We start from the raw sequence: 23,090 nt of genomic DNA on the forward strand, positions 1-23,090 counted from the left end.
CCAGAAGATTCTACAGATTTTCCTGAGGCATTGGTTGTGAAAGGCATCGATCTTCTTCATATCCTGAGTTGTGACTCGCCAGTCGCCAACATTCAGATCCATACAACAGCACTGACTTCACATTACTGTTGTAAAGTCTGATCTTGATTCTTATAGTGTAGGCCTACTGCTTAGACTTCCAAATAGATTGGAGCCTAACAAAACACTGTGAGCCTTCCCTAGCCTTGCTCTGATGTCCTTTTGTGTTGCATTCTCTTTGCTGATCAGACTTCCCAGATATGTGAACTCTTCTACACATTCAAGTGTGCCCGTTCACAGTGATTGGTGCACTTGGAGTGGAATTGATGCACATCACCTGTGTCTTAGAAGTATTTATGTTCAACCCTGTTTGTTCAGCAAACATATTAAGTCTGTCAGTTTTCTCCTGCAGATGGGTGTAAAAAAACACATGTTTTATCTATGACTATCTATAAGTTTTTATATTGGGGGTCACTAGGGGGTCACTGGCTGGGGGGACACTGGCTGGGGGGGACACTGGCTGCGGAGGGTCACTGGCTGGGGGGGCTCACACATGGGGGTGTCACACTGGGAGGGGTCACTGGCTGGGGAGGACACAGGGGAACACTGTGTGGATTTACTGTCACGTATAGTTCTTATAAGTTACAAAATTATATAGGTTTCACTTTACCAAATATTACTATTACTTATATTAGCTCTGGTCCATAGCCTTCTACTGCTTCTACGATTCTGCCCTGCAGTATAAGGCTATGGGATCGGTTTTAAATCTCAAATCGAAATCAGACCAGCCTCTCCTCTTTAGTGGAAATCTCACAAACGTTTGACCTACTCACCAATACAAAAACCGGTTGTGTCAATAGAAAGCCTACTTTCCTTAGTGGACGCACTCTGAGCCCCCACCACACGTATAAACGGTACTTTTTGGCCAAAAGGGGATTTTATTTCCACCGGGAAAAAAATACTTTTAGTTACTCCGCTGCGCTACCGATATTGCCCAGATAATTGCCTCCGGTGAAAAAAAATCCCTTTCTGGCCAAGAAGTACCGTTTATATGTGTGGTGGGGGGCTCAGAGTGTGTCCACTAAGGCAAGTAGACTTTCTAATGATACAACCCACCTTTGCTTTGGTGAGTAGCAAAAACGTTATTTTTATTTACGTTAAAGACGAGAGGCTGGTCTGATTTCGATATATATATTATACTGCAGGGCAGAATCGTAGAAGCAGTAGAAGGCTATGGACCAGAGCTTATAAATTACAAAATTATACAAAATAAATACTATGGATCATCTGCTTTGACTGTATATTAACTACAAGTTTCACGTAAAACATATACACCTCAAATCAATCAACAAAATTGATCCCAGTAGGTCCATTAAGTGAAAAGACAGCAGCTGGAACACATACAGTATGCATTGCTTTTGTGAATGTCCCAAAATTGCCAGGTTTTGGAGTTGATGAAAAGTATCCAGTATCTAAAGTAGGTATATATTAGACTCTCAAAGATCTAAGCTGCTTAATAAACTTCTCTGTTTAGCTAGAAACTGCATAGCATAATAAATAAATAAACCTCCACCTGTAACACAGTGGGCAGTAGGCACAGAGTAGCCTACTTCAAGACGAAAATAATAGAGAAAGAAAACAGCTTTATACACATTATCACATATGGTGGCCACTGATAAATTACCAGCTCCAGAGGCCTTCTACAATTTAACCTATGAGGCTATGATTATTCCAAATCCATTTCTAAGGTATGAAGAATGTGTGTTTATGTGCTTATGAAATGTCTACATGACTATTACATGTTTGGATCCCAAGGATTAGTTCCACCCACCCAGCCTGACTTATTTTATTTTATTTCATCAAAGAAAACTACAGCTAAAGAAATCTACCTCCTTCCAGGAGATTTTTTTGGTTCGTTGGGTACTGCGATTCTTCTGCCCTACCCGCTGTTGCTTTCAGACACAATGCTCCACCCCTTTACCCATGAATTATACTTTTTTGTTGTGTCGTGCACCGAAAATAGACAATCTACAACCTCACAACACATCACCCTGCGACGCACTGTGAGCTTGTATATCTGCTGTTTTCTGTGTTCCACAGCGGCGTGCAACTAAGCATAAAACAGGCTTTTCAATATCGAAAGACAGCCTTAGTGAATCAATTAGTGTAGACGGCTCAGTCCATTGTGGGCCTGTCTGCATCCTAGCTCTGTTTGCTAATCACTTTAAGCTTGTGAATTAGGACCGCATATGGCTCCCCTGTTCCTCTGTGCAGTTTCCCTGATTCATATCAAGTGGCTGCTGTCACCATGGAAACCAAAGAAAGGAGAGATATTCAGTGGCACTGCTGGGGGAAAAAAAGAACTATCCTGTCGGGAACATGTGTCCTTGTTGGTTTAGACCTCAGATATTTACAGAATGTGTCAGGGAACCAAAACACGTTGTCCTCTCGGACTGGCTGAATGGCTGTTGAATGGCTCCAACTCATTTTCAGCTGCTTATAAAGATTGGTAAACAACACATAGGATATGATGCTTTTGTGGCTGCATTCGTCCTGCTATAATGAGCCTTGCTTTGTGAGCCACAGTAGTGTAGTGTGACCTGTTTAACATGAGAGCGAAGAGGGCCCACTCGACTAACCTGATTTTATAAGCAAATCAGGTTCTACCCCAGATTTCACAGTGCTGCTGTCCCTGTGTCGGTGGCCAATGTGCTGTGCTGTGCTGTGCGTCCTCAGAGACTGCCTTTGATATAGCTAAATGCATATCTAGGACGAGCTCCATCCCGTGCTGTCTCTCTTTTAACCTTTTGGAAGGACACCTGATGCCACCCGCTACCACCTGTTTGCTGGGAACAGCTCCCATCCAGTCTGTCTACAGCGGAGTGTGTCGAAAGAAGAGGCTTTACGACAAAGGCCCAGCCAGGAAACTACAGTGTACATGAATTAAACACGACTACGCAATAACTGCTGAATACATGGATGTGTGACTGAGAGAGTAGTCTGTGTGCCTCTGCACCATCTGTTCTGTGATTATGTTTGGGGAAAATAGAGAAGGGATGCCGTTTACTTCCATGTTCGATTTACCTGTCAAAACCACCTGACAGATTTAAAGGCTGCACATAAGCCTAGCACACATAACAGGCTTACGAGACATCTCTGAGCAGATTGCTCTAAATTTAGAAATAACATTCAGAAATATAACAATTATCATCAGCACAGAATGTCAGATTCAAAAACATGCTATAAGAGCATCGCCTACCCCTAATAAGCTGTACACCTGTACTTTAAGTGCCCAACTGTGTGACAAAATGATGGATGAAGTATTAAAAAAGTGTATTCAGAACTGACGTTTATGTTTTGACGAAAACATTCCAGTTTACCTTCCAATAGTATGGACTGAATCTATAGTCTAAATATCTAAATAGCATCCAAATTATGTTGGGGGAGAGTTTTAACATCTGTCTTTTGTGATGTGTTTATGTTTATTTTCCATGTAGATTTGTATTTATGAAACTTAAATAAAAGCAGTTGATAATAAAACATAAATACCAACCATGATTTGTGATTCAGCCCACTGATTGGTCAGTGTAAAACAACACAAGGAAGACATTTTTGCCATTTTGTCTCAGAAATGTCAGCTTTAAATGCTTCACATCAAGCCTATAGTGTATAGTATATGATGCATTCCACAAAAACAAATATCACAACAATAAAGACCACCGGTTGCATACACATTTTGCTTTTACTATTTCCCCAATTTAGTCATTGCCAATTCCCATCATGCCACTAATGCTAACCCAGATACCCTCAACTAATTGCCTTTTCAGTACAAGAACACTGTATTCAACATGAGGAACACAACAGACATGTCAGTGTCAAGCTTTCATCAGTGCCCATTTATGTCTGGCACACAGTGTTGATAAACACACTAATCCGAGTTAATGAAACCGTAGTGTGAAATTGCACAGACAACTGCTTTTAGAGACGATATGGCCCGATTAGCACGATGTGCCAATCAGCCACCATAGTCTTTCTAAAACAATTGTCAGCAAAACCCTGGGAGCACAACAGAGAAAACCATTCAAGTGACATACTCAACAAACACAACCAGTGCGCAGATAGCAGAAACTCTACCACCGCTCCGTCGCGGCACACACAAACAAACAAGCCCTTATACCGCCACTTTTACAGAACAACATAGGCCTAAATGATACAAACCAACAGACAACTACACAACCCTTTGTAGAGGGTTTATTTGTCACTCACTGATACAGGTACAGTGAAATTATCATGATGGCACTGGCAGAATGGCAGCACGCCCGGACCTTTCCTGGTGGCCTGCCGCCTATTGGCCTGCCTGCCTGTCAAAAATAATAATAATTATAATACTTTTTTTTCTTTTTTTAGTTTTTTTAATCATGGTGGCCCCCTATGGTCGCGGCCCACCGGGAAAATGCCCGGTATGCCCGGTGGCCAGTCGGAGTCCAGCCCTGGACATACTGTGTGTAGATTCCAACTCCCTGCAGTCAGTGTTAGGAACAGAGACCAGTTGGCAATATTGCAGACAGAGGTACCTCTGACTGATGCACAGCCAAGCTAATTCTCTCTCATAATTTCACAAATAAGTCAAGGATTGTAGATTGACTATTGCATTATAACACTCTCCACATCTCTGAATCCCTATCCACTATAGTTTAATCACTATAACTCCCATGCCCTCATCTCAGCCCGGTTTCTTTTCAGACATCCGTGGAAGGAAGTCCTGCATCATTGTGTGCTCCTTGTGACATTCTGCAGGGCCCTGCTGTGTATGTGGGGGCCACTGTCTCAGCTCCAACATGGCATAACACTTAATTACTGTACGCTGTATGCTGTAAGTATCAGACTTTAAGCTTGCCAGTAGTTCGGCCGCTTATTCTTTTCAGCTTTATATAGGCTACAGTACACGCACGCACGCACGCACGTACGCACAGACACAGACAAACAGACAGACACACACACACACACACACACACACACACACACACACACACACACACACACGCACACACACACAGAATAGGTGAATGTGAGACAAATTGTGACTGTAAGTGCTTTGAGTGGTCAGAAGACTATATATAAGCCGTAAATGCATTCTACTCACTATTCAAATCATTATGACAGAGCCTCACTTCCTGTTCAATCCTACAGAATCTGTAGGCGGAAGGCGTATGCAATGGGACAGACAGAGCACCTGCCATCTTCAAAACAGGAAGTGTATGTGAGATTTGAATGGTAAATTAGATAGATACCTGATTGGCAGAGGAAACATTGGAGCGTTCTGAACGCTGTTTGTGGAGTACGTGAAATGCAGGGGGCTGGCTACATTTGAGTGGCTCCAGATGAAAACCTGCTATCTGCACATGACAATCAGGCTAATAACTTACTCATCACAATGGTCCACAACTCATCATGTCCCTGATTGACCTGATGCACACTGGAGGTCAGAGGACTGAGGGGCCATTCGTCTTGACAAAATCAGAAGTAGGTTGCCTGCTCCGCTGACCACCTTGTGTGTCCTTCCCTGCTAACACTCCACTTGTAGGGCATTTTGTGTAATGAAGCTATTTTACTTTCAGACGTGCCCAATTGAGTGTCATACACCGTGGCCTGTGGCAAAGGTTTTTGAGTGTTTGTGCAAGTGGTTTGCAACTTTGCAGGTTCTGTAGCTATATGGTTGAAGCATATCAAGGATCACTTTCAGCTTTTTCATGTATACAAAACAGAATAAATAACTGACAGCTACATACAGTACAGTTATATACTGTATAGTAAATTCAATATCCACATGAATTCTATCAATGTTCCATGTAGTATTTTAATTGTCCCCCATTCAAAAACACTGAGGGAGTATCAATTCGCTGTGGAGAGAGAAGGGAACGCACATAAAGATGACGTCAGGGGTGCAGCCACTTAAGTCAACACTTGCTCAAACCTGGATCCATTCCACTTCCACTGCCTTCCTCCATTCCTCGATGTCCAGATGAACTGGACACTTTGTCCCACAGCGAAGCACAGAAGAGTGCATGCAAAAACTCAGCGTCCCAACTGGCCCACTTGCATATAGTGGGGCAGAAAAGGTACAAAAAAGAAAGGTACATGAGAGAAGAAAACAAGACCTCACACTCACATTGTAGTAGTTGGGGAGGGAGTGTACTGTGTACTGTACTGTATACTGTCGTGCACATGTTTTGTGAGTTTGTGTCTGTAAACTACTAAAGCATATATGTACATTGTACAGCATGCTTAATGAGTATGGGAGCAGGTTGTCAAAGTTGGAAGTTCCCTCTGCCTCTGGACCGTTCAAATTGAGAGCAATAACTCAGCCGTCAGCCATCAGCACATACTATGCTCCATAATCCCCAGGATAAACAGAGCCTGCATGGGCTGTGTGTTGTATATCTGATGCTGCCTTTGCAGTATGGAGGAAGCCAGTAGATAAGATGCTATCTGTGCCGTGAATGACAGAATGCACTGTGCTTCCTGTGTCACAGACTCCCATCTGTGCGGTGACCGTGACGTGCGTGCATGTGTGTATTTGTGTGTGCACTGCAGTCATAACACAACTGCACCAGGCAGGCATTACGTAGTGTAGCTCCGTTTGGAACCTCATATCTACGATTTAGCTCCGAAAAGAGGTTCCGTGTCAGGATATCCCTGCATGAGTAGAAATGGGGTTGAGCCCGTCCAAAAACAGTGGCGAAAACCCTTTTCGCAGTATCGTTCCCAAAAAGTTAAGGTATCAGAACCGAGCTACAGATGATAAAGTTAGGACAGACACATACAATCTTAAGACAGGGGTGAAACAACTGCTTAAATGTAGTCCAGTCAACCCCCATCCGCATGCGCAGTACTGCTTCCGTAAGACTGCATTGGGAAAACATGGTACTGGCTGACTTCATTAGCTTTGTATGCGGTTGATTCACCTCTGTCTAAAAATTGTCCTAGGTTTATCATCTGTAGCTAGCCAGTTTATGGAAACGATACTGCAAAAGGGGTTTTCGCCACTGTTTTTGGACGGCTCAACCCCCGTTGAAAATGCAGCGATATCCTGACACAGAACCTCTTCTCGGCGCTAAAGTATAGATATGACGTTCCAAATGGAGCTATATATAGTTGTATATTCCACTATTTTGTGTTTGGAAGAACTCATGAATAATGTCAAAACCTCCTTAGATGCAGTATAATACAGGCTGACAGACATGAGAAAGGTGGATGCGCTAAAAACTCGCTATAAGCATAGGGGATCTGGAATTACATCCCTATATTTCCTGTAGTAATTTATCTGAGCCATGTCAGAGACTTTATGGCAACTAAAAGGTCTCACGTTTGTTGCTTGTAGCGTTGATTTTATCCACTCTGGCACACTGGTAAAGTGTGCTTGAGCACTGACTGAACCCCTATCTGCTCTGAGTGCACTCTGGTGCCTGTTAACTCTGATCTCTCTGGTTCAGGGAAAACATGCATTATGTTGGTGTAGAGCAGAGACATTTCTTGAAATGGAGAGGTGCCCTAAAACAAAACTCTCAATGAACTCTCCATAGATGAACATAGGAAACAATGTGCTTCCTCTGTGTGAGCAGGCTCGGCTAGCAAAACAACAGGTCTGTTAGCGCATAGTTCTCTGCCAGAAGTCACAGTGACAATTCATTGCCCTGTAATGACGTTCTACAAAGTGCTCTATATGCAGAGCTCTAACTCTTTGGATATCTTCCCTGCAGTCATCCAGATAAGCTGTCGGTGAGTTAAGTATCCAAGGCACTGGACCTGTGGACCATAGTGTCAGTCTGACCTAATCAAGAACAAGTGGGGCAGTTTCCAAGGAGAGCAATCACTCGTTCATTCTAAAAATATCCTCCCAGAGCCCAACCAGCAAAAGGTGGCCGTGTGCTGCTATCCTTTCCTTTCTGTCTTGGCTCAGAAGAAGCCTTTCAGTGACATTGTAAACAAGATTTCGACTCATTATCCTCCCCTGCTCAGGGAGCAGTGAGATGCCCAACCGTATTGCAGACTCATTATATGGCTGTGGTCTGCCAGGCATCTAGAGACTTGATTGATAATTGGTTTGCCTGATTTAAGAGAGAGAGAGAGAGAAAGAGAGAGAGAGAGAGAGAGAGAGAGAGAGAGAGAGAGAGAGAGAAAGAGAGAGAGAGAGACAGAGAGAGAGAGAGAGAGAGAGAGAGAGAGAAATATGGATGGATATGTAACCACAGAAACGGATGACAGCGTGACATCACAACATGACGTCAGCCCCAGCCCCATGAAGGGCCAGTCATGGGGTTGGCCGGGGCTGAGCCAAAACAATAATAAAAAGTAATACAAAAAAGAAATACACAGTAGCGTCTTTGGGCCGGTGAAGACCACAAATGTCAGGACCGATTTCCTGCGGCAGTCCATGCCTGGACGTCACATTACCTTATAAAGCTGGCGCATAATGAAGAATACTGCACAAGCTTTAGCGCATTAAAGTAAGATAAGAAGCAAGAAGAGTCTGAATAGGGACTATCCAAGAAATCCTTGGATTCAAGTGATTGTAACCAGCTACCCATAAGTAATAGAATCCTTTTCTTTTTGTTGTATTTTTATCTAAATTTATCCCACGATTTTGCAACCCATTTTTTCACCCAGTGTCAATTATCGAATGTAATCCTGGGCGCTAAACTTACCTCAGGAGGGCAGCAGACTGACCTCATGCTCCCTTCTATGCATGAGGAGTCCAAGCTGCTTCTTTTCACCTGACAGGTTAGCGTTTCCCCGGCCGGACGTAGCGCGTGGAAGGAACACGTTATTCCGACCAGTTCCTTTCGGTATAGAGGCAGTATAGACTCTATACTGCCTCTATACCGAAAGGAACAAAAAATATGCAGTAATACTATAGAGGATTACTCGCGTATGGGCACTGATGACACGGAGGAGAGAACACGCCCGCAGCGCCCACAGTGTCCCCAGCGGGAATCGAACCCAGGACTTTCTAGGTGTGAGGCAACAGCACCACCGACTGTGCCACCGTGCCCCAATAGAATCCTTTTCAGCTACAGGTTCTCCCTAACAAAGAACCTCGGCAACAATGGTTCAGATGAACGAAATAGGGAAGAACAGTAGATGGACAGACATTTATACAGTACTGAATGCATGCATGAATTGCATATCATATCAAAGACACTGTAGGATAGAGGAAAAATAATGAGAGAAGGACTGCCAGAGATAGAGAAAGAGAGAGAGACAGAGAGAGAGAGAGAGAGAGAGAGAGAGAGAGAGAGAGAGAGAGAGAGAGAGAGAGAGAGAGAGAGAGAGAGAGAGAGAAAGAGAGAGAGAGAGAGAGAGAGAGAGAGAGAGTATTACTTGCACAGGAAAGATGTGGCCAGATGCCCTGAGGGGAGGATTAATCCATACTCTCTATCTAAACGTCAGGTTTAGTGGTCATTACAGCAGCTATCATTGGTCAGATGGTGACAGTGCACATTTGCAGTCTTTTCTGCCTGACCATTAAATTAGATAAATTAAGAGCCTTGCTTTATTTAGAGTAATTATGTGATTTTAGGCCACTGGTCCCAAGACGGCGAGGAGGCCCAGATAACCATGGCTATACTTTCCAGGAAGCAGGGCGATCTTCCACACAGACACACTTTTTAGATAGTTGTGACTCTAAAGCATACTGTATGACACGTCACAGGACAATGTCAGTAGCTATAGGATGCAACTAAAATATGAACTTACTGTCACATGACAAAAGTATCAGGTGAGTCTGACCCATTCTTGCTGATGGGGGGGAAACGCTCTAATCATTCTGGCTATGGTTCAGACTCAGTACTGAGAGACTGCACCCCAGCTCACAGCAACATCAAACTGAGGGCTTGTTTGGTCTGATTTGGCTGCATACTGACAAACTGAACTTCATTAGGCAGGCCCACTGTAATGAGGCTGCAAAGACAAAGCACACAATAAGTGGTGTGTCCTCTGGGTGCTCTGATAATAGTGGAAGTTCTGTTTGTTGCGCGGTGTCATGCTGAATCATGATTATAGTCTACTGCTACAGGGTCCCCTAGGTCAGTCTCTCTCCCTCTCTCTTGCCTTTATTCTTTCTTTCAGCAACCAACCAAATTCCTTGCAGTGTCACTGCAAAGTTGCCAAGAGATCATGAGAGTGATTATATGGGTGAAAATATATACATATTGCTAGAGATCATCTTGCTTATTGCATTATAGGGGTGCAAGCCCGAAGCACTGAAACCCTACTTAGTGTGGTTGCCAAAGGCAGCCAGACTATAGGCCTACTAATTGCCCAACTTTATTTATATATTTATTCCGTATAAACCTTTTAGGGTCCCTGTGATGTTACATCATCTTACTTTACTTAGCGAGCTAAGTGTGGTCGCCGGTCGGTGCAGACACACTTTTTTCCCCCAGAATTGCACCCTTCTAGTTGGTGTAATTGCACAACCAGACTAGCTTGGCTCCAGCCCTGAATCACTACCATTAAAAAAATATGTCCTGGCGACTTTATTCCAGATAAACATACCGTATAAACTTTTTGTGACATCATGTGGGTCAATACATCCTCATCATACTGTACCTAGCGAGCTGCTTGAGGGAAATTGCAACCAAATTGCAACCGCACTTTTTCAGAATTTCACCTTTCTAGTCAGTGTGGCAGGGCAATCAGACTATTGTTATAGTTGGTTTATTATGTTTATAGAGTTCTGAACATCATGGGGTCTATGTGGTTTTCCATTATTATGACGTATGTCGTGTTTCTGACATAATGACATACAGTATGACATATGACATCAGCATCTTCCCTTAGGTAAACACTGATACAACGTATCAGTGTTTACGTAAGGGCAACCACACTTGCTACACTCACCACACTATCACTTACCACACCTGAAGTTCAGTCATGCGAGAGAATCAGAGTAGAATAGCTGGAAAGGAGCCAGCTTAGGTGGTTCAGGCATCTGGTAAGGATGCCTCACGACGAGCGTCTCCCTATAGGCAGGTCCTCGATGCGGGTACAGGCTTTAGTTCCGACACTATAAAATAAAAAATATGCAGTTGAAGATGGATAGATGGAATGGATGGATGGAACCACACTTTTTTTTCACTTGCAATTTCTGGGAATTGGTATTAATATTTGACTAGATGGTTTTTATTGTTTTCTTTGTTTATTATTAGGGGTAAAGCCCGAAGGGCGTATAGAGTCCTTATTGTTTTCGTATGGATTCCGCCATTTTTCACAGTTTTGGCAGTTCTGTGCTGTCGTTTTCCTCGAAATTCTGAAATCTGATAGAGGATCGTGAGAATCGCTCAAAAAGCGAAGCTCGCAGTCATTCATTAAAGGATCTCTGACCTTTAGATCTCCCAATGGCTCAATGAGTCAATTATGTGATTAGCTTGATCCACCTTTGACGACATCAAGAAATCGATTTCGTAGCCTAGTTATTGAAATCTTCAAAGGCAGAAACGCCTAATTTAGAAGACGATAGTAGGCTATATAACATCTTGGGAAGACCTCGTGCCTCTCTATATTACCAGTTTGATGCTGCTTGCAGCTATATTGTCAATTTGTCACTTGAAGTTAAAGGTGAAGTCATGTATTAGTTACTTGATGGGGTTTTCCATTATTATGTGTTATGTCACCATGCTGATGTCAACCTATATAATCTATAGGTTTTCCATTATTATGATATCATCACAACTTCCAGAATAATTGTTTCAACCCTATTGATGAGGCACGTGTTATCTTTAAATTATGGTACCACACCCACATCAACACCACCATCCGATCCTACTTCCACCTCAGAAACATCAACTGCCTCCGCCCCTCCCTAACTCCCCACAGTGCCGCAATCCTGGTTCACTCTCTTGTCACTTCCCGCCTGGACTACTGTAATTCCCTTCTCTTTGGTCTCCCCCACAAACTCCTCCATAAACTCCAACTAGTCCAGAACGCTGCTGCCCGTATCGTCACCAGAACCCCTGTCATCAGTCACATCACCCCTGTTTTACACCAACTCCACTGGCTCCCCATCAAATACCGTATCGACTTCAAGATCCTTCTCCACACATTCAAGGCCATTCATAACCTCGCCCCCCCATCCCTCCCTGACATCAGAAACATGGACTATATCACCATATTTCAAACTCACCTCAAAACCCACCTGTTTAGGCAGGCCTATGACTCTGTGTGACCTCTGTGTCTTCTGCTGCAAGCTGTGCCCTAGTTTTGTTCCGCTTTTAACTGTGTTCTTGTACTGTTTTTAACCTGTACGGCGACATTGGGTGCCCTGAAAGGCGCCTTATAAATAAAATATAGTATTATTACTTTCAAGTGCTTAATTTTTCATGCCCTGTTAGACCTCTAATGATTTTGCCGAAGCAAACCTTCAACTTCTTTGAAGACTGCACGTTTTGTTTTCCTGACTCAACCGAGCAGTCTCATTGGCTGCTGCACTGAGTTCAAAGGGTATGACTATTGTAGCTAGGGATCAGGATTTAGAAGAGTATCATGCTAATTGGTAATAATGGCACTCGTTTATTTGTGTGACGAATAGCGAAGAGCCTTTCGCCCAATTTAGCGGATAGTATCTACATAATACGGCATGCCATGCATCCGTAATGTGTCCTATCTTGACTTGCATAACATTCAGTGAGCGCTCAGCGCATGAGCCAACCTTGACATGCTAACATTAGCTGGATAGCTCGCTAGCTAGTGTCCTGCGACTCCTGTACTTCCAAATGTCTCTGTAGGTTAGGTTAGGTGTTAAAAGGATCACTGTGTAGACCAGACAGAAATAGTACTTAAATGGGGTCTGTCAGACTATTGACATCGATAAGACTTTTGTGTCCTTCCTACAGGACAGCGGTAGGTTCGACCAAAACATTAGCCCGTGCAAGATGCAATGTATATTGCAGAAGACATTTTTGCAGGTCTTCAAGACAACAGAACTGTATGCCAGCTTGGGTTGTTGACGAGTATGGTACCAATGCCGTCTTGAGGTTCACAGACGAAGCCACCATCCCCACTGTTACTGACAGTGATGTGATGATCCAGGTTCATGCTGCTAGCCTCAATCCAATCGATATAGCGATGAGGGGTAAGTGGTTACTACTGTGCACTTATGCATTCATGTTTTAAGATTGAATGTTTAATAGCGACTCATGGTAGTCAGGTTTGGTGCATTTTGTAGTTTTAATGTTACAACATTTTTAACTATGTTACAACATTTTTAACTATACTATTACAATGCAAAGAAATGCAATCAAACTATCAAATGCATTAAGAAACAGTAACAATAAGAGACATTTAAAAGGAACTATTGAAGTTTTGACATGTGTCAACTAGAGATTGATTGATTAAAATATTTATTAACAGTTTGCAGAAGTACAGTACATTTCAAGCACAAACTCAATACAAAGACTTAACTGTGAGTGGACGAACCATTAAAGCATTGCACTTGTTTACAAGAGGGTCCACCTTGTTGAATTCATCAAAACATTTAGAGACGTACAAATAGACACTGCTATATAGCCAAAGAACAGAACAGGAAAGGAGGTAAAAAGGGAAAAGAAACATAAGTGAGGGGAAAAACCGTCGATTCATGTTGAACCAGTCAACTGGTGTGTTCTTAGCCCTAGAATGGCTCTGTTACATACATTGCAAAGTATTTCACATACAGAGCCATAGAACATCCAGGTTAATTTCTGTTCGGGCGCAACATGGCGGCATAAATGTGATAAATGCTCCGTTTGTACTCGCCCATTAAATAATTCCAAAGATGTGGAGTGAAATATGGTCCTCTAGTTTCATATCCATGTGAAAGTTCTGGCACAAAACGTGTGTTTAGTCAATTATCTCCACCTTTTCACGAGATGCACATCTTTCTCTCCGGGCAAAGGGGCCCGGAATGACAGCTGGACTTAATTTATCAAAATTTCTCTGATCACCACAAACATGATCACCTCAAACGTCACCACCAATTGACCAGGGAAGCACAAATGTTTGGGACACACAATTGGCAGGTGCCTTGCGATAGGTGCTGGGTAATTAATCACACCACTTTCCAATTGTGTGCCCCAAACTTTTGTGTTTCCCTGATCAATTGGTGATGACGTCTGTGGTAAGCAACAGGAAGTATTGGTAAAATCAGTCCATCGATCATTCCGGGCCCCTTGCCCGGAGAGAAACACGTCTGTGTGCATCTCTTGAAAAAGTGGAGATAATAAATGACTAAATACACGTTTTGTGCCAGAACTTTCACATGGATATGAAACTAGAGGACAATATTTCACACCACGTCTATGGAATTATTTAATGGGCGAGTACAAACGGAGCATTTATCACATTTAATGCCGCCATGTTTCATTATTTCATGTGCTTCATGCGAGCGCAGGAAGTCGAAAGTCGCATAGCTCTACCGGCATTAGAGCTATGGATCAGGTGACAGAGGCTTTACATTTTAAACACAATGCGTTACTTTGATTTTAGGTGGATATGGGGCTACACTGCTGAACCTCAGGCGGGATCCAAAGATATTGATGCAGAATGACAGTGAGTTTCCTCTGATACTGGGCCGTGATGTCTCTGGCGTGGTGGTGGACTGTGGCTCTGGAGTGACCCATTTCACTCCAGGAGATGAGGTAATGGTCTGGCCTGTCCCCTCATTGTTGGATCCGCCCTGCAGACTTACAGTTAAAACAAAACATGTATTTGACCAAAGAGGAAATGTGATGACGCAAAGTGAACAATAACATTAATTTGACATTATGTATTACTTATTTAACCCCAAACAACAAAGAGTTAGCTGCCAAATTGCCTGTTTCAGGTGTGGGCTGCGGTGCCTCCATGGAAACAAGGAAGCCTTGCAGAGTTTGTGACTCTTACAGAGTATGAGGTACAGTATGAGTTGATTCTATCTACACACACACACACACACTATTGTATTTTATTTTATGTCCAAAAAGTATATTATACAGAGAATCTGGGGTCCTGCGAGGCTTCCCAGACTGGAGAATAGACATTCACCAACGCAAAACAGGCTTTGTTTCGATGAGTGACGTGACGACGTGGTTTTGTTTATTTTTGGTAAAGTCGGATCCCTCGCACGGCAGTGGAATTTTCACCAGTGAGCAGCAGAGGCTTTCCTGGCAGGGCATTGCTGAGAACTTGTTAATGCACTGGACCAGGGCTAACACACACACACACACACACACACACACACACACACACACACACAACGTCAACAATAAATATGGCAGATTAAAACAAATGTATAGTAGAAATCCCAAAACAAGGTGCTCTTTGGTACAATTGAGTGACAATGTTAAATGGCAAAAAAGGAAAAAGAGCAAGACACTCTAGTAGAAAAATAGAAAAGTCTTATTTGAATTGGCTACAGCATGACAAGAATATAAAGTAATGCAATCCATTTTTTGCCAATAAATATGTCAATTTACCTTTTTTATTTGTTTTTCTTTTTATTATTATTATCTTTTTTACTGCAAACTGACCAAAATCCTGTAGGACATTTTGTTTATTGTCAGACCTTTCGACCTTGAACAGAATGAAATTCCATATGATATCTCAGTTTTCAAGCGAGCAGCAAAAAGGGCATGAGTGTCAGAACTGTGAACAGCAAAATGCCTGGAGGAGGTATGCCCTGTTATGTTATCCTGCAGCCGTTTACGGTACGTTAATTAATTGGGATTACGTTATTCTGGTTGCGTGAGCCTCTGAGGCAGCAATTAGGCAGATAGACAAACTGCCCTGTGTTTCCTCTGAACCCCCTGGCTTGTTTGGAGTCGTTCCCTTGGCTTGTTGGAAGCTCTGTTCACATGGCAGCTTCTTGGTAGTTCTCGTCACACGCACTAAAATCCTCAGTGTTAATTTAAACCTTGAGAGTGTAACCATTTCGTTACATATGTATACTCGGCGAGTTATAAATGGACGAATTAACACAGATTTTACTGTGGCCACTTTGACACTGCTTGTTGATATTGAGCTGGTGTTTGTGTGTTACAGGTCTCCCACAAACCAAAATCGCTGAGTCACATGGAGGCAGCATCCATTCCCTATGTAGCCTCTACAGCCTTGTCTGCCATCGTCAATGCAGGTGGCCTTTGCAGAGACAACTGCTCCGACAAAAGGCAACTCTCACTACAGCATGGTTACTTAAATTAGATGCATTACCCTTATTTCCAAATAATCCCAATTGGTGTATGTGTTCCCAAACGTTTCCATGCCAAAGACCCCCAAATCACTAGTCACTAGCCTTCTGAGGTGTACATCGGCCTTTTGCTAAAAAGACGCCCAAATAGCCATAGTCTCTGGCTGTGGGCTCCCTTTTTGCGAAATGTTTTCTAGAAAGTCCCCCAGAAAATAGCCTATCTACAAGCAAATGTTTGACAGTGATTACAGTTCCAAAATAGGTACACCAGGTTGAAAGCAACAGATTCGTGAAATACAACCGATAATCAAAGTGGTTAAACTAGCACAATTATCTTATGAATTGAATTTGAGTTGGAAAGAAAATCATATGTACATAATATTTTTTACCAGTGTTGTAGTTGTACTTCTGTACTGTAACTGACTCTGTATTTCCCAATTGTTTTTCTTCCAGAGTTTTGATCACTGGAGGATCGGGAGGTGTGGGAACATTTTCTATTCAGGTAAGTCAAACTCCACAAGCTCCATCAGCAATCATATCTGACCATTTTAAACTCTGCGTGAATATGCGCCCACAGCACTCGGGTGGAACAGTGGTAAAGTAGCTGCCCACCACCGCAGAGTCGGGGCTCGGGGCTTAGAATGCACTGTGGTGCATCCGGCTTTGCCGAGTGTTTATACGAATACAACAGGCCAGTGTGCGGCGGAGGGAAGCCGGGCAGAGAGGGTCATAATTGTTACTGCATGTACACCTTACGGGTTGGGGTGGCGCCTGTCAGAGTGTTGGGCGGGAGGAGTAGGGCGGAGGCTTTACATCCTCCTGTTGGGGGCTCCTCAATGACAGGTGAGTCGGTATGTGGCTCAGGAGGTAGAGCAGGACGTTGCAATGATCCCTGGGTCGACGGTTCGAATCTGGTTGGTGTGAGCTTGCCACCATTTATGTGGGAAGTGAGGACGCTGGCGTTGACTGTTCGCCGCTTCACCTCCCAATGTATGAATGAATGAACCATTGTAAGCGTTTTGAGTAGACACGTAGTGCATAGAAAAGCGCTATAAAAATGCAATTCTTTATTATTATTATTATTATTACAACAGCAGAAACAACACAGGAATGTGTGTGGGGAGGGAATAATTGGCATAACTAAATTGTGGAGATAAAAGTTTTAAAAGAACAAGAAATAACATGTGTGCACTGATTGACATGTATATTTCTTTACCTCTGTGTGCGCTGCCAGTTATTGAAAGCTTGGGGTGCCCACGTCACTGTAACATGCTCTCACAACGCGGAGGGACTTGTTAGAGGGCTGGGAGCCGACGAGGTGGTGGACTACACTGCAGGGGACGTGGCTGCACAGCTGGAGATAATGGAGAGGTATGTGTGATTATGCTGGAAACCGCATTAATGCCCGGATATCGGAGCGTGTTTCTAAAGAAGGCTGGAGGAACAAACAGATGTAATGATATCCTTGGCTTATTCATAGAAGAGTGAATGAATTTGAGCAGAGAATGTTCTCTTCCAGAAATAGGCCCCTGTGTCACCATGTCAGTTTGTCTTCTTAAGATTTTATGTCGGGTGGAGTGTGGAGGAAGTACAAAGTAAAAAGAGTTGTGTGTGGCTCTAATAGAGCCTTCTCTAAAAAGCAAGGAACATCTGATTCACTTCCTGTTGTTTCCATGGAGACCTGACGGGATACTAGATGCCCCTATTCGCCACCCTCACATCTTTTTATCGAAATAAAATCACTCAACCATAACCTCCTCTCTGACCCAAAAGGAATTAGCACATTAACAAGCGATTTGTCATACTGAATTTAGTCCACGATCTTGTAACTCATCATCCCATCAGGATGTTGTGTGTTGTTTTTAAATATATTAATCCACGCGTAGCAAAGCTGAAAAGGATTTTGCCTCCCAGATACTCCCCTGTTCATAAGGCTGACACTGTGCAGGTTTGATGTGATTCTCGACAACGTGGGCGGTGAGACGGACCAGTGGGCTCTGGGCCTGCTTAGGTCCTGGGCTGGGGCCAAGTACGTCACCCTGGTATCGCCCTTCCTCCACAACACTGACGCCATGGGCCTAGTGGATGGAACCATCCGCTCAGGCTTCTCCCTACACAACAAGGCCATACAGGTAAACAAGCATTTGAGCTTACTTAGTTAATTTACTCACATAAAAAGTTAAAACACATAGGGGAGTGATGAAGTGAAGTGAGAGGTAGGTAGAAAGATGTATATATTATTTTTTTTACTGACTTGTCTAACCACCTGCCAGAAGAAATATTAATTGGCGCCTGATTCGGAATACAATACAGTTCAGTGAGCTTTGGGAAAACAACAAGCAAGTTGTAAAAGCAACAAAAAAAATGTCTGAAATTAGTTACTTTTCTTTTCTCGATCTAAGTATTTTAGATTTGTTTTGATTGTCCTATTGGCATTCATGTAGATTAACATATGTCTAAGAATGTATAACTATATTTAGGAAATGGAGATTGGACTGAATAGAATATTTAAAAACTGCCAATGGAAAGGATTTTTTGCGGCCCATTTAACATTAACCAGCCGTTACTGTTTAATGCCTCAGAAATCACCTTTTTGTTGGAATTGGTAATCAATGATCAACACAGTGCACAATGTCAAGAATTACACAGTAGTGCCATGCCACGCATAAAAGCTTAATGACCTTAACAAAATGAAATGACATCACAGTGAAGTGGGTGTCCACCTGTTGCAGCTGGTGGATGTTTTTGTTTTGCTCTGATTAATTTTCAGCCTCCACATCAGACGGACTGATGTTCCCTTGGTGGATTAGGCAACAAAGAGGCTTGCAGGAACCTGACTCTGCTTTTGTAATGGATTCTTTATTCACGAGAGTTTCTGCTTGATCAGCTGTAGCATACGCTGAAGGGTGTAATTTAAACCTGACAGCATATACAGTATGTGCAGAAGAGGGAATCTCAAGACTTAATTTGTTTTTGGTTTGTGTGTGTGTGTGTGTGTGAGAGAGTGAAAGCTCCTTGTTTTTGGGACGTGGTCCCTTTAATTCCAACTGCTCTGTTTGCGGAGCATGTGTGTAATAGGTGTAGTGAGTTTGGACTGAACAGAGAGTGGATGAATAGTTTGGAACAGGGTGGGGCTGCTCTGGGGACTGAGTCAAGTTATCCTTGGGTTGTGCAGGCATGGCTGACAGCAGAGCTGGCGGCATTAGGGTCGTGTGTGTGTGTGTGTGTGTGTTTGTGTGTGTGTGTGTGTGTGTGTGTGTGTGTGTGTGTGTGTGTGTGTGCGCGCGTGCGTGTCATTTGCTGAAGCAGCAGTATTTGGGCAGATTGTGGCTGACTCTCTCTCCCCCTGCAAATACCAGTGTTTGTGTGTTTCCCACCAAGCCTCCGGGGCCCATTGTCCCCCCCCCCCCCCCCCCAGGAGCAGTCGCCTGGTCAGTTTGGCGGAGCTCAGACCTATGAGTCAGTCACACCCAGTGCAGTCAACACTGGACAGTGACTCTTTGCAAATGGGCAAGTACAGCCTAACAGCACCCTCTGGTGGATAATTTGAGAACATTGTTGAAAGAAGCAGAAAGACATGAGCCTCTGCTGTCTGTTTGGAAACTGGCCCCAGTGTTTCAAAAGCCTTAGAGATGTGGCAAAGTGAGGCTCATAATTAGCATGAATTATTAAATAGTATTAACCACTTAAACCCTATATGCTTTGCATATCGACAAATGGTCAATCTACAAGCTCAAATTGCATCACGAAAGGACGTGTTGTGAATAATGTAGATCGGCTTGAAAGAGTGAGCATGTCGATCGGCTATTTGTGCTGATTTTTCGCCTAGAAAATGTATCACAGACTGCCCAGAACATGTTGTGTACACACTCATTGTAACAGCTGCATGTCACCTGGCTTCTTAACACCTTTCTAAATCTGTGCATAGCTGTAGCTTCAATCTTAAATTTGTTTGTTTTTCTTCGGTATGTCATCAATAAAATGCCAGAGGTGGGATAAACAGCCTATTAGTCACTGGTGACTTGTTTTGTTGGTTGACATCTAGTAGCAAATCTAAGTATTATACTACTTTGCCTACATCCACGTATATTGACTTCATGCATTAACTATGCATGAAGGTTTGATTGTCGTACTTTGGTGGCAGATGAGACGAACATGAATGAGTTGTTTTATTATTATTTATCCCCAAGCTCAATACTATTTGGAGTGCTGTAGATGTATTCTAATTTAATTATCATATTCTCATATAAGTTCTCTCAATAAGTTCTTCTAGCAAGTAGCAACATAATTGTCTGAGGGGAACAGTATTCAGTGCACTGAAACTTGCACCATCACATTAGAATTCAAGGTGCAGTATGAAAAATCCATACACGGCAATAACCAAATGATGATGGCAGCCATCCAATGATATCCCTGTTGTTGTCCGGTGTTTCTTAGTGTCGTGACATAATGATCTATCTTGCATCTTTAGTTATCGTCTCCTCTCCTCTCTGATTGCCTCTCAGAACATTATGTCACACGGGGCGTTTTACCGCTGGGGATTCTTTGCTCCTGATGGCCCTGCCCTGGACGAGGTCTGCCAGCTGGTGGAAGCAGGAAAGGTATATATATTTATTTACTGTATATACCTGCAAACTGACCAACCTACACTGAATGACAGGGGAGAAGGGGAGAAGATGTGTTATGTAGCAATTTTGTCAGACTGTGTGCGGCATGCAAGTATGCACCATCGATGCAATGGGAGATTGTACACCAGACTGAACACAGGAGCGTGCCAGGGATGCCGTGCATTGCTTGCTGCCCTATTCAGATCTCCTCCTCCCCGCTGTGCTGGTTGGTTGTGGCTGGTTTGCCAGCCCGATGAGTCAGGCGCCCCCGGCAGGCTATGAATGGGTTTTCAAACAGTGCTGAGCAGCCATTCGTTAAGCGCACCGGACCTCAGACCTTTTGTCCTAGGGCTTACAGCAAGCAGCATGCTCGGATCTCTGTGTGTGTGTGTGTGTGTGTGTGTGTGTGTGTGTGTGTGTGTGTGAGGTGGCCGTGTGGTGGGAAGTCGTATTGATGACCCACACATACACACACACACACACACACACACACACACACACACACACACACACACACACACACACACACACACACACACACACACACACACAACAACCTCTGACTCCATATCTCTGGTTCTCATTCAGACGTGTGGACTGGAGTGGACGGTCTGCAGTGTGATGCTGTGCTCCCCATTCATTGAGAATGACGGGAGATGCTGACAAGAATAACAAGTCCGGTTGGAGTGGTGTGTGTGAGGGGTGGGGGGGGGGGGGGTAGTGGGGTGGGGCGTGTAGTTAAGTATTGTCCAGCCTCATCACATTCTAAACCCCTCCATCTCTTTCTTTTTCTGTTTCGTTGAACACTATGAATGCAACGGTGAATGACTTCGTTGCTGGGGATGATTTGGCATTGGCAGGAAATGCAGGATTGTGGACATTCTTACCCCGATATATTTATAAAGCAGTGATTCCCAAACAGCGTGCACACTTTGTGTGCCATGTGACTAGTCCAGGTGTGCCTTGGGGATTTTGTGACAACCACACAATATTATTGCAATATGCAACTATGCACAAAGTTTACAGTAGTATTGTACATCAGTACTTTTCCCCCCAATTTTAGGCATGTCATTATATTTCTTCTTTTTTTAATACTTTCTACAAGGTTATATTCCGATACTCATTGGTCTTCAATAATAGGGGTCTCCAAAATGTGTTTAAGTCAGTGAACACACAAATACCAGTACAAGAAGTGGTGACACAAAAAAATGAGCAGACAGAATTGGAACTGGAATACTTGAAAATTGAAGCTGATAAACTTTCTCCTGATGGGCTGAAGATTTGCCACCCACCTGAAAAATTTCAGTAGCACCGAAGAGACTCTTTAGGACGGTACCCGCCCCCCCCGAACCTAAAATGACGTCACATTGTAGGCTCTACAGAGCCGAACTGACTTTTATTCGGCTCTAAAATAGCAGTATGAATTGGCCCTTAGGCGATATTTTTGCACGGATATGAATACAGGTGTTCCCTGAGAGATTGACTTGGCTTGGTTATCTATGATAACGCTTCTCCTGGTCCACCTCAGATTCTGCCGGTGGTGGAGGCCCAGTTTCCATTCGCCCAGGTGCCTCAGGCCTTTCAGAAGGCAGAGCAGGGCCACGCCAGGGGGAAGACGGTGGTCAGAGTGGTAGAAGAGGATGAAGGAATCACACAGGTCAAAGAGATGGCCGAGGACCTTCCCAGAGAGGTTGGAGATGCAGAGCATATCATGGAGCGAGCCACACTAAGATAATAGACAGAATGCGGAGAGACTATATTTTTCTTTGCGATCTCCCAAAGACAACTACTGAATGGGAGTGAGCTCAGCTGTCCAGAGAGACAAAGATCACGGGGGATGTGCAGTCAACAGCATGCATGACTTCACCTTACATGAATGGTACAACTTGTATCCAATGGCTGAGGGTTGTGGACCATGTGGTGTCAATGTGACAGCTAGCCGCATACAAAGTAAAATCCTCAATGTTCATTTAACCCGTAGGGTGAACTTTTTTTTACACCCTCATAGTCTTCAAATGGATGAATTAACAGGATTTTACTGTGTAGGAAATGACACCTCTCACAACCTTGCTAGCCTCCATCCAGGGTTTTTCAGTGATGTAAAAGTGAACCAAAGTAAAGAATTCAAGCTACACTGGGGGAATAAAATGGTAAAAGCCTAACTTACAATGTTGTAATTGTTTTGACTGGTTATATCTGTTGGTTACAAAAATAAAATAATAGATTTATCACTGGATTATTATTTTTTGATTGGGGTTTCCTTT

The 23,090-nt window shown here is 43.4% G+C and overlaps 1 protein-coding gene across 1 annotated transcript; it reads left to right on the top strand.

Moving 5' to 3' along the window:
* Positions 1-12,512: 12,512 nt before the first annotated feature.
* On the top strand, positions 12,513-23,054 carry LOC308334440 (reticulon-4-interacting protein 1 homolog, mitochondrial-like). Its single transcript, XM_080791189.1, has 9 exons — positions 12,513-13,150; positions 14,542-14,693; positions 14,879-14,947; positions 16,075-16,199; positions 16,673-16,721; positions 17,454-17,590; positions 18,168-18,351; positions 20,725-20,820; positions 22,355-23,054. The coding sequence occupies exons 1-9, from the start codon at positions 12,859-12,861 to the stop codon at positions 22,559-22,561; spliced, it is 1,311 nt and encodes a 436-aa protein (XP_080647315.1). The 5' UTR covers positions 12,513-12,858; the 3' UTR covers positions 22,562-23,054.
* Positions 23,055-23,090: the final 36 nt, after the last annotated feature.

The sequence above is a fragment of the Protomyctophum bolini genome (genome assembly GCF_963924005.1).
Source record: "Protomyctophum bolini genome assembly, chromosome: 19".
Classification (NCBI taxonomy): domain Eukaryota; kingdom Metazoa; phylum Chordata; class Actinopteri; order Myctophiformes; family Myctophidae; genus Protomyctophum; species Protomyctophum bolini.

Coding starts and splice junctions, on each gene's coding strand:
- LOC308334440 (XM_080791189.1), top strand. CDS start 12,859: ATGGGGTCTGTCAGACTATTGACATCGATAAGACTTTTGTGTCCTTCC. Junction 16,200..16,672: donor GACAACTGCTCCGACAAAAG/GCAACTCTCACT, acceptor TTTTTCTTCCAG/AGTTTTGATCACTGGAGGAT. Junction 20,821..22,354: donor AGCTGGTGGAAGCAGGAAAG/GTATATATATTT, acceptor GGTCCACCTCAG/ATTCTGCCGGTGGTGGAGGC.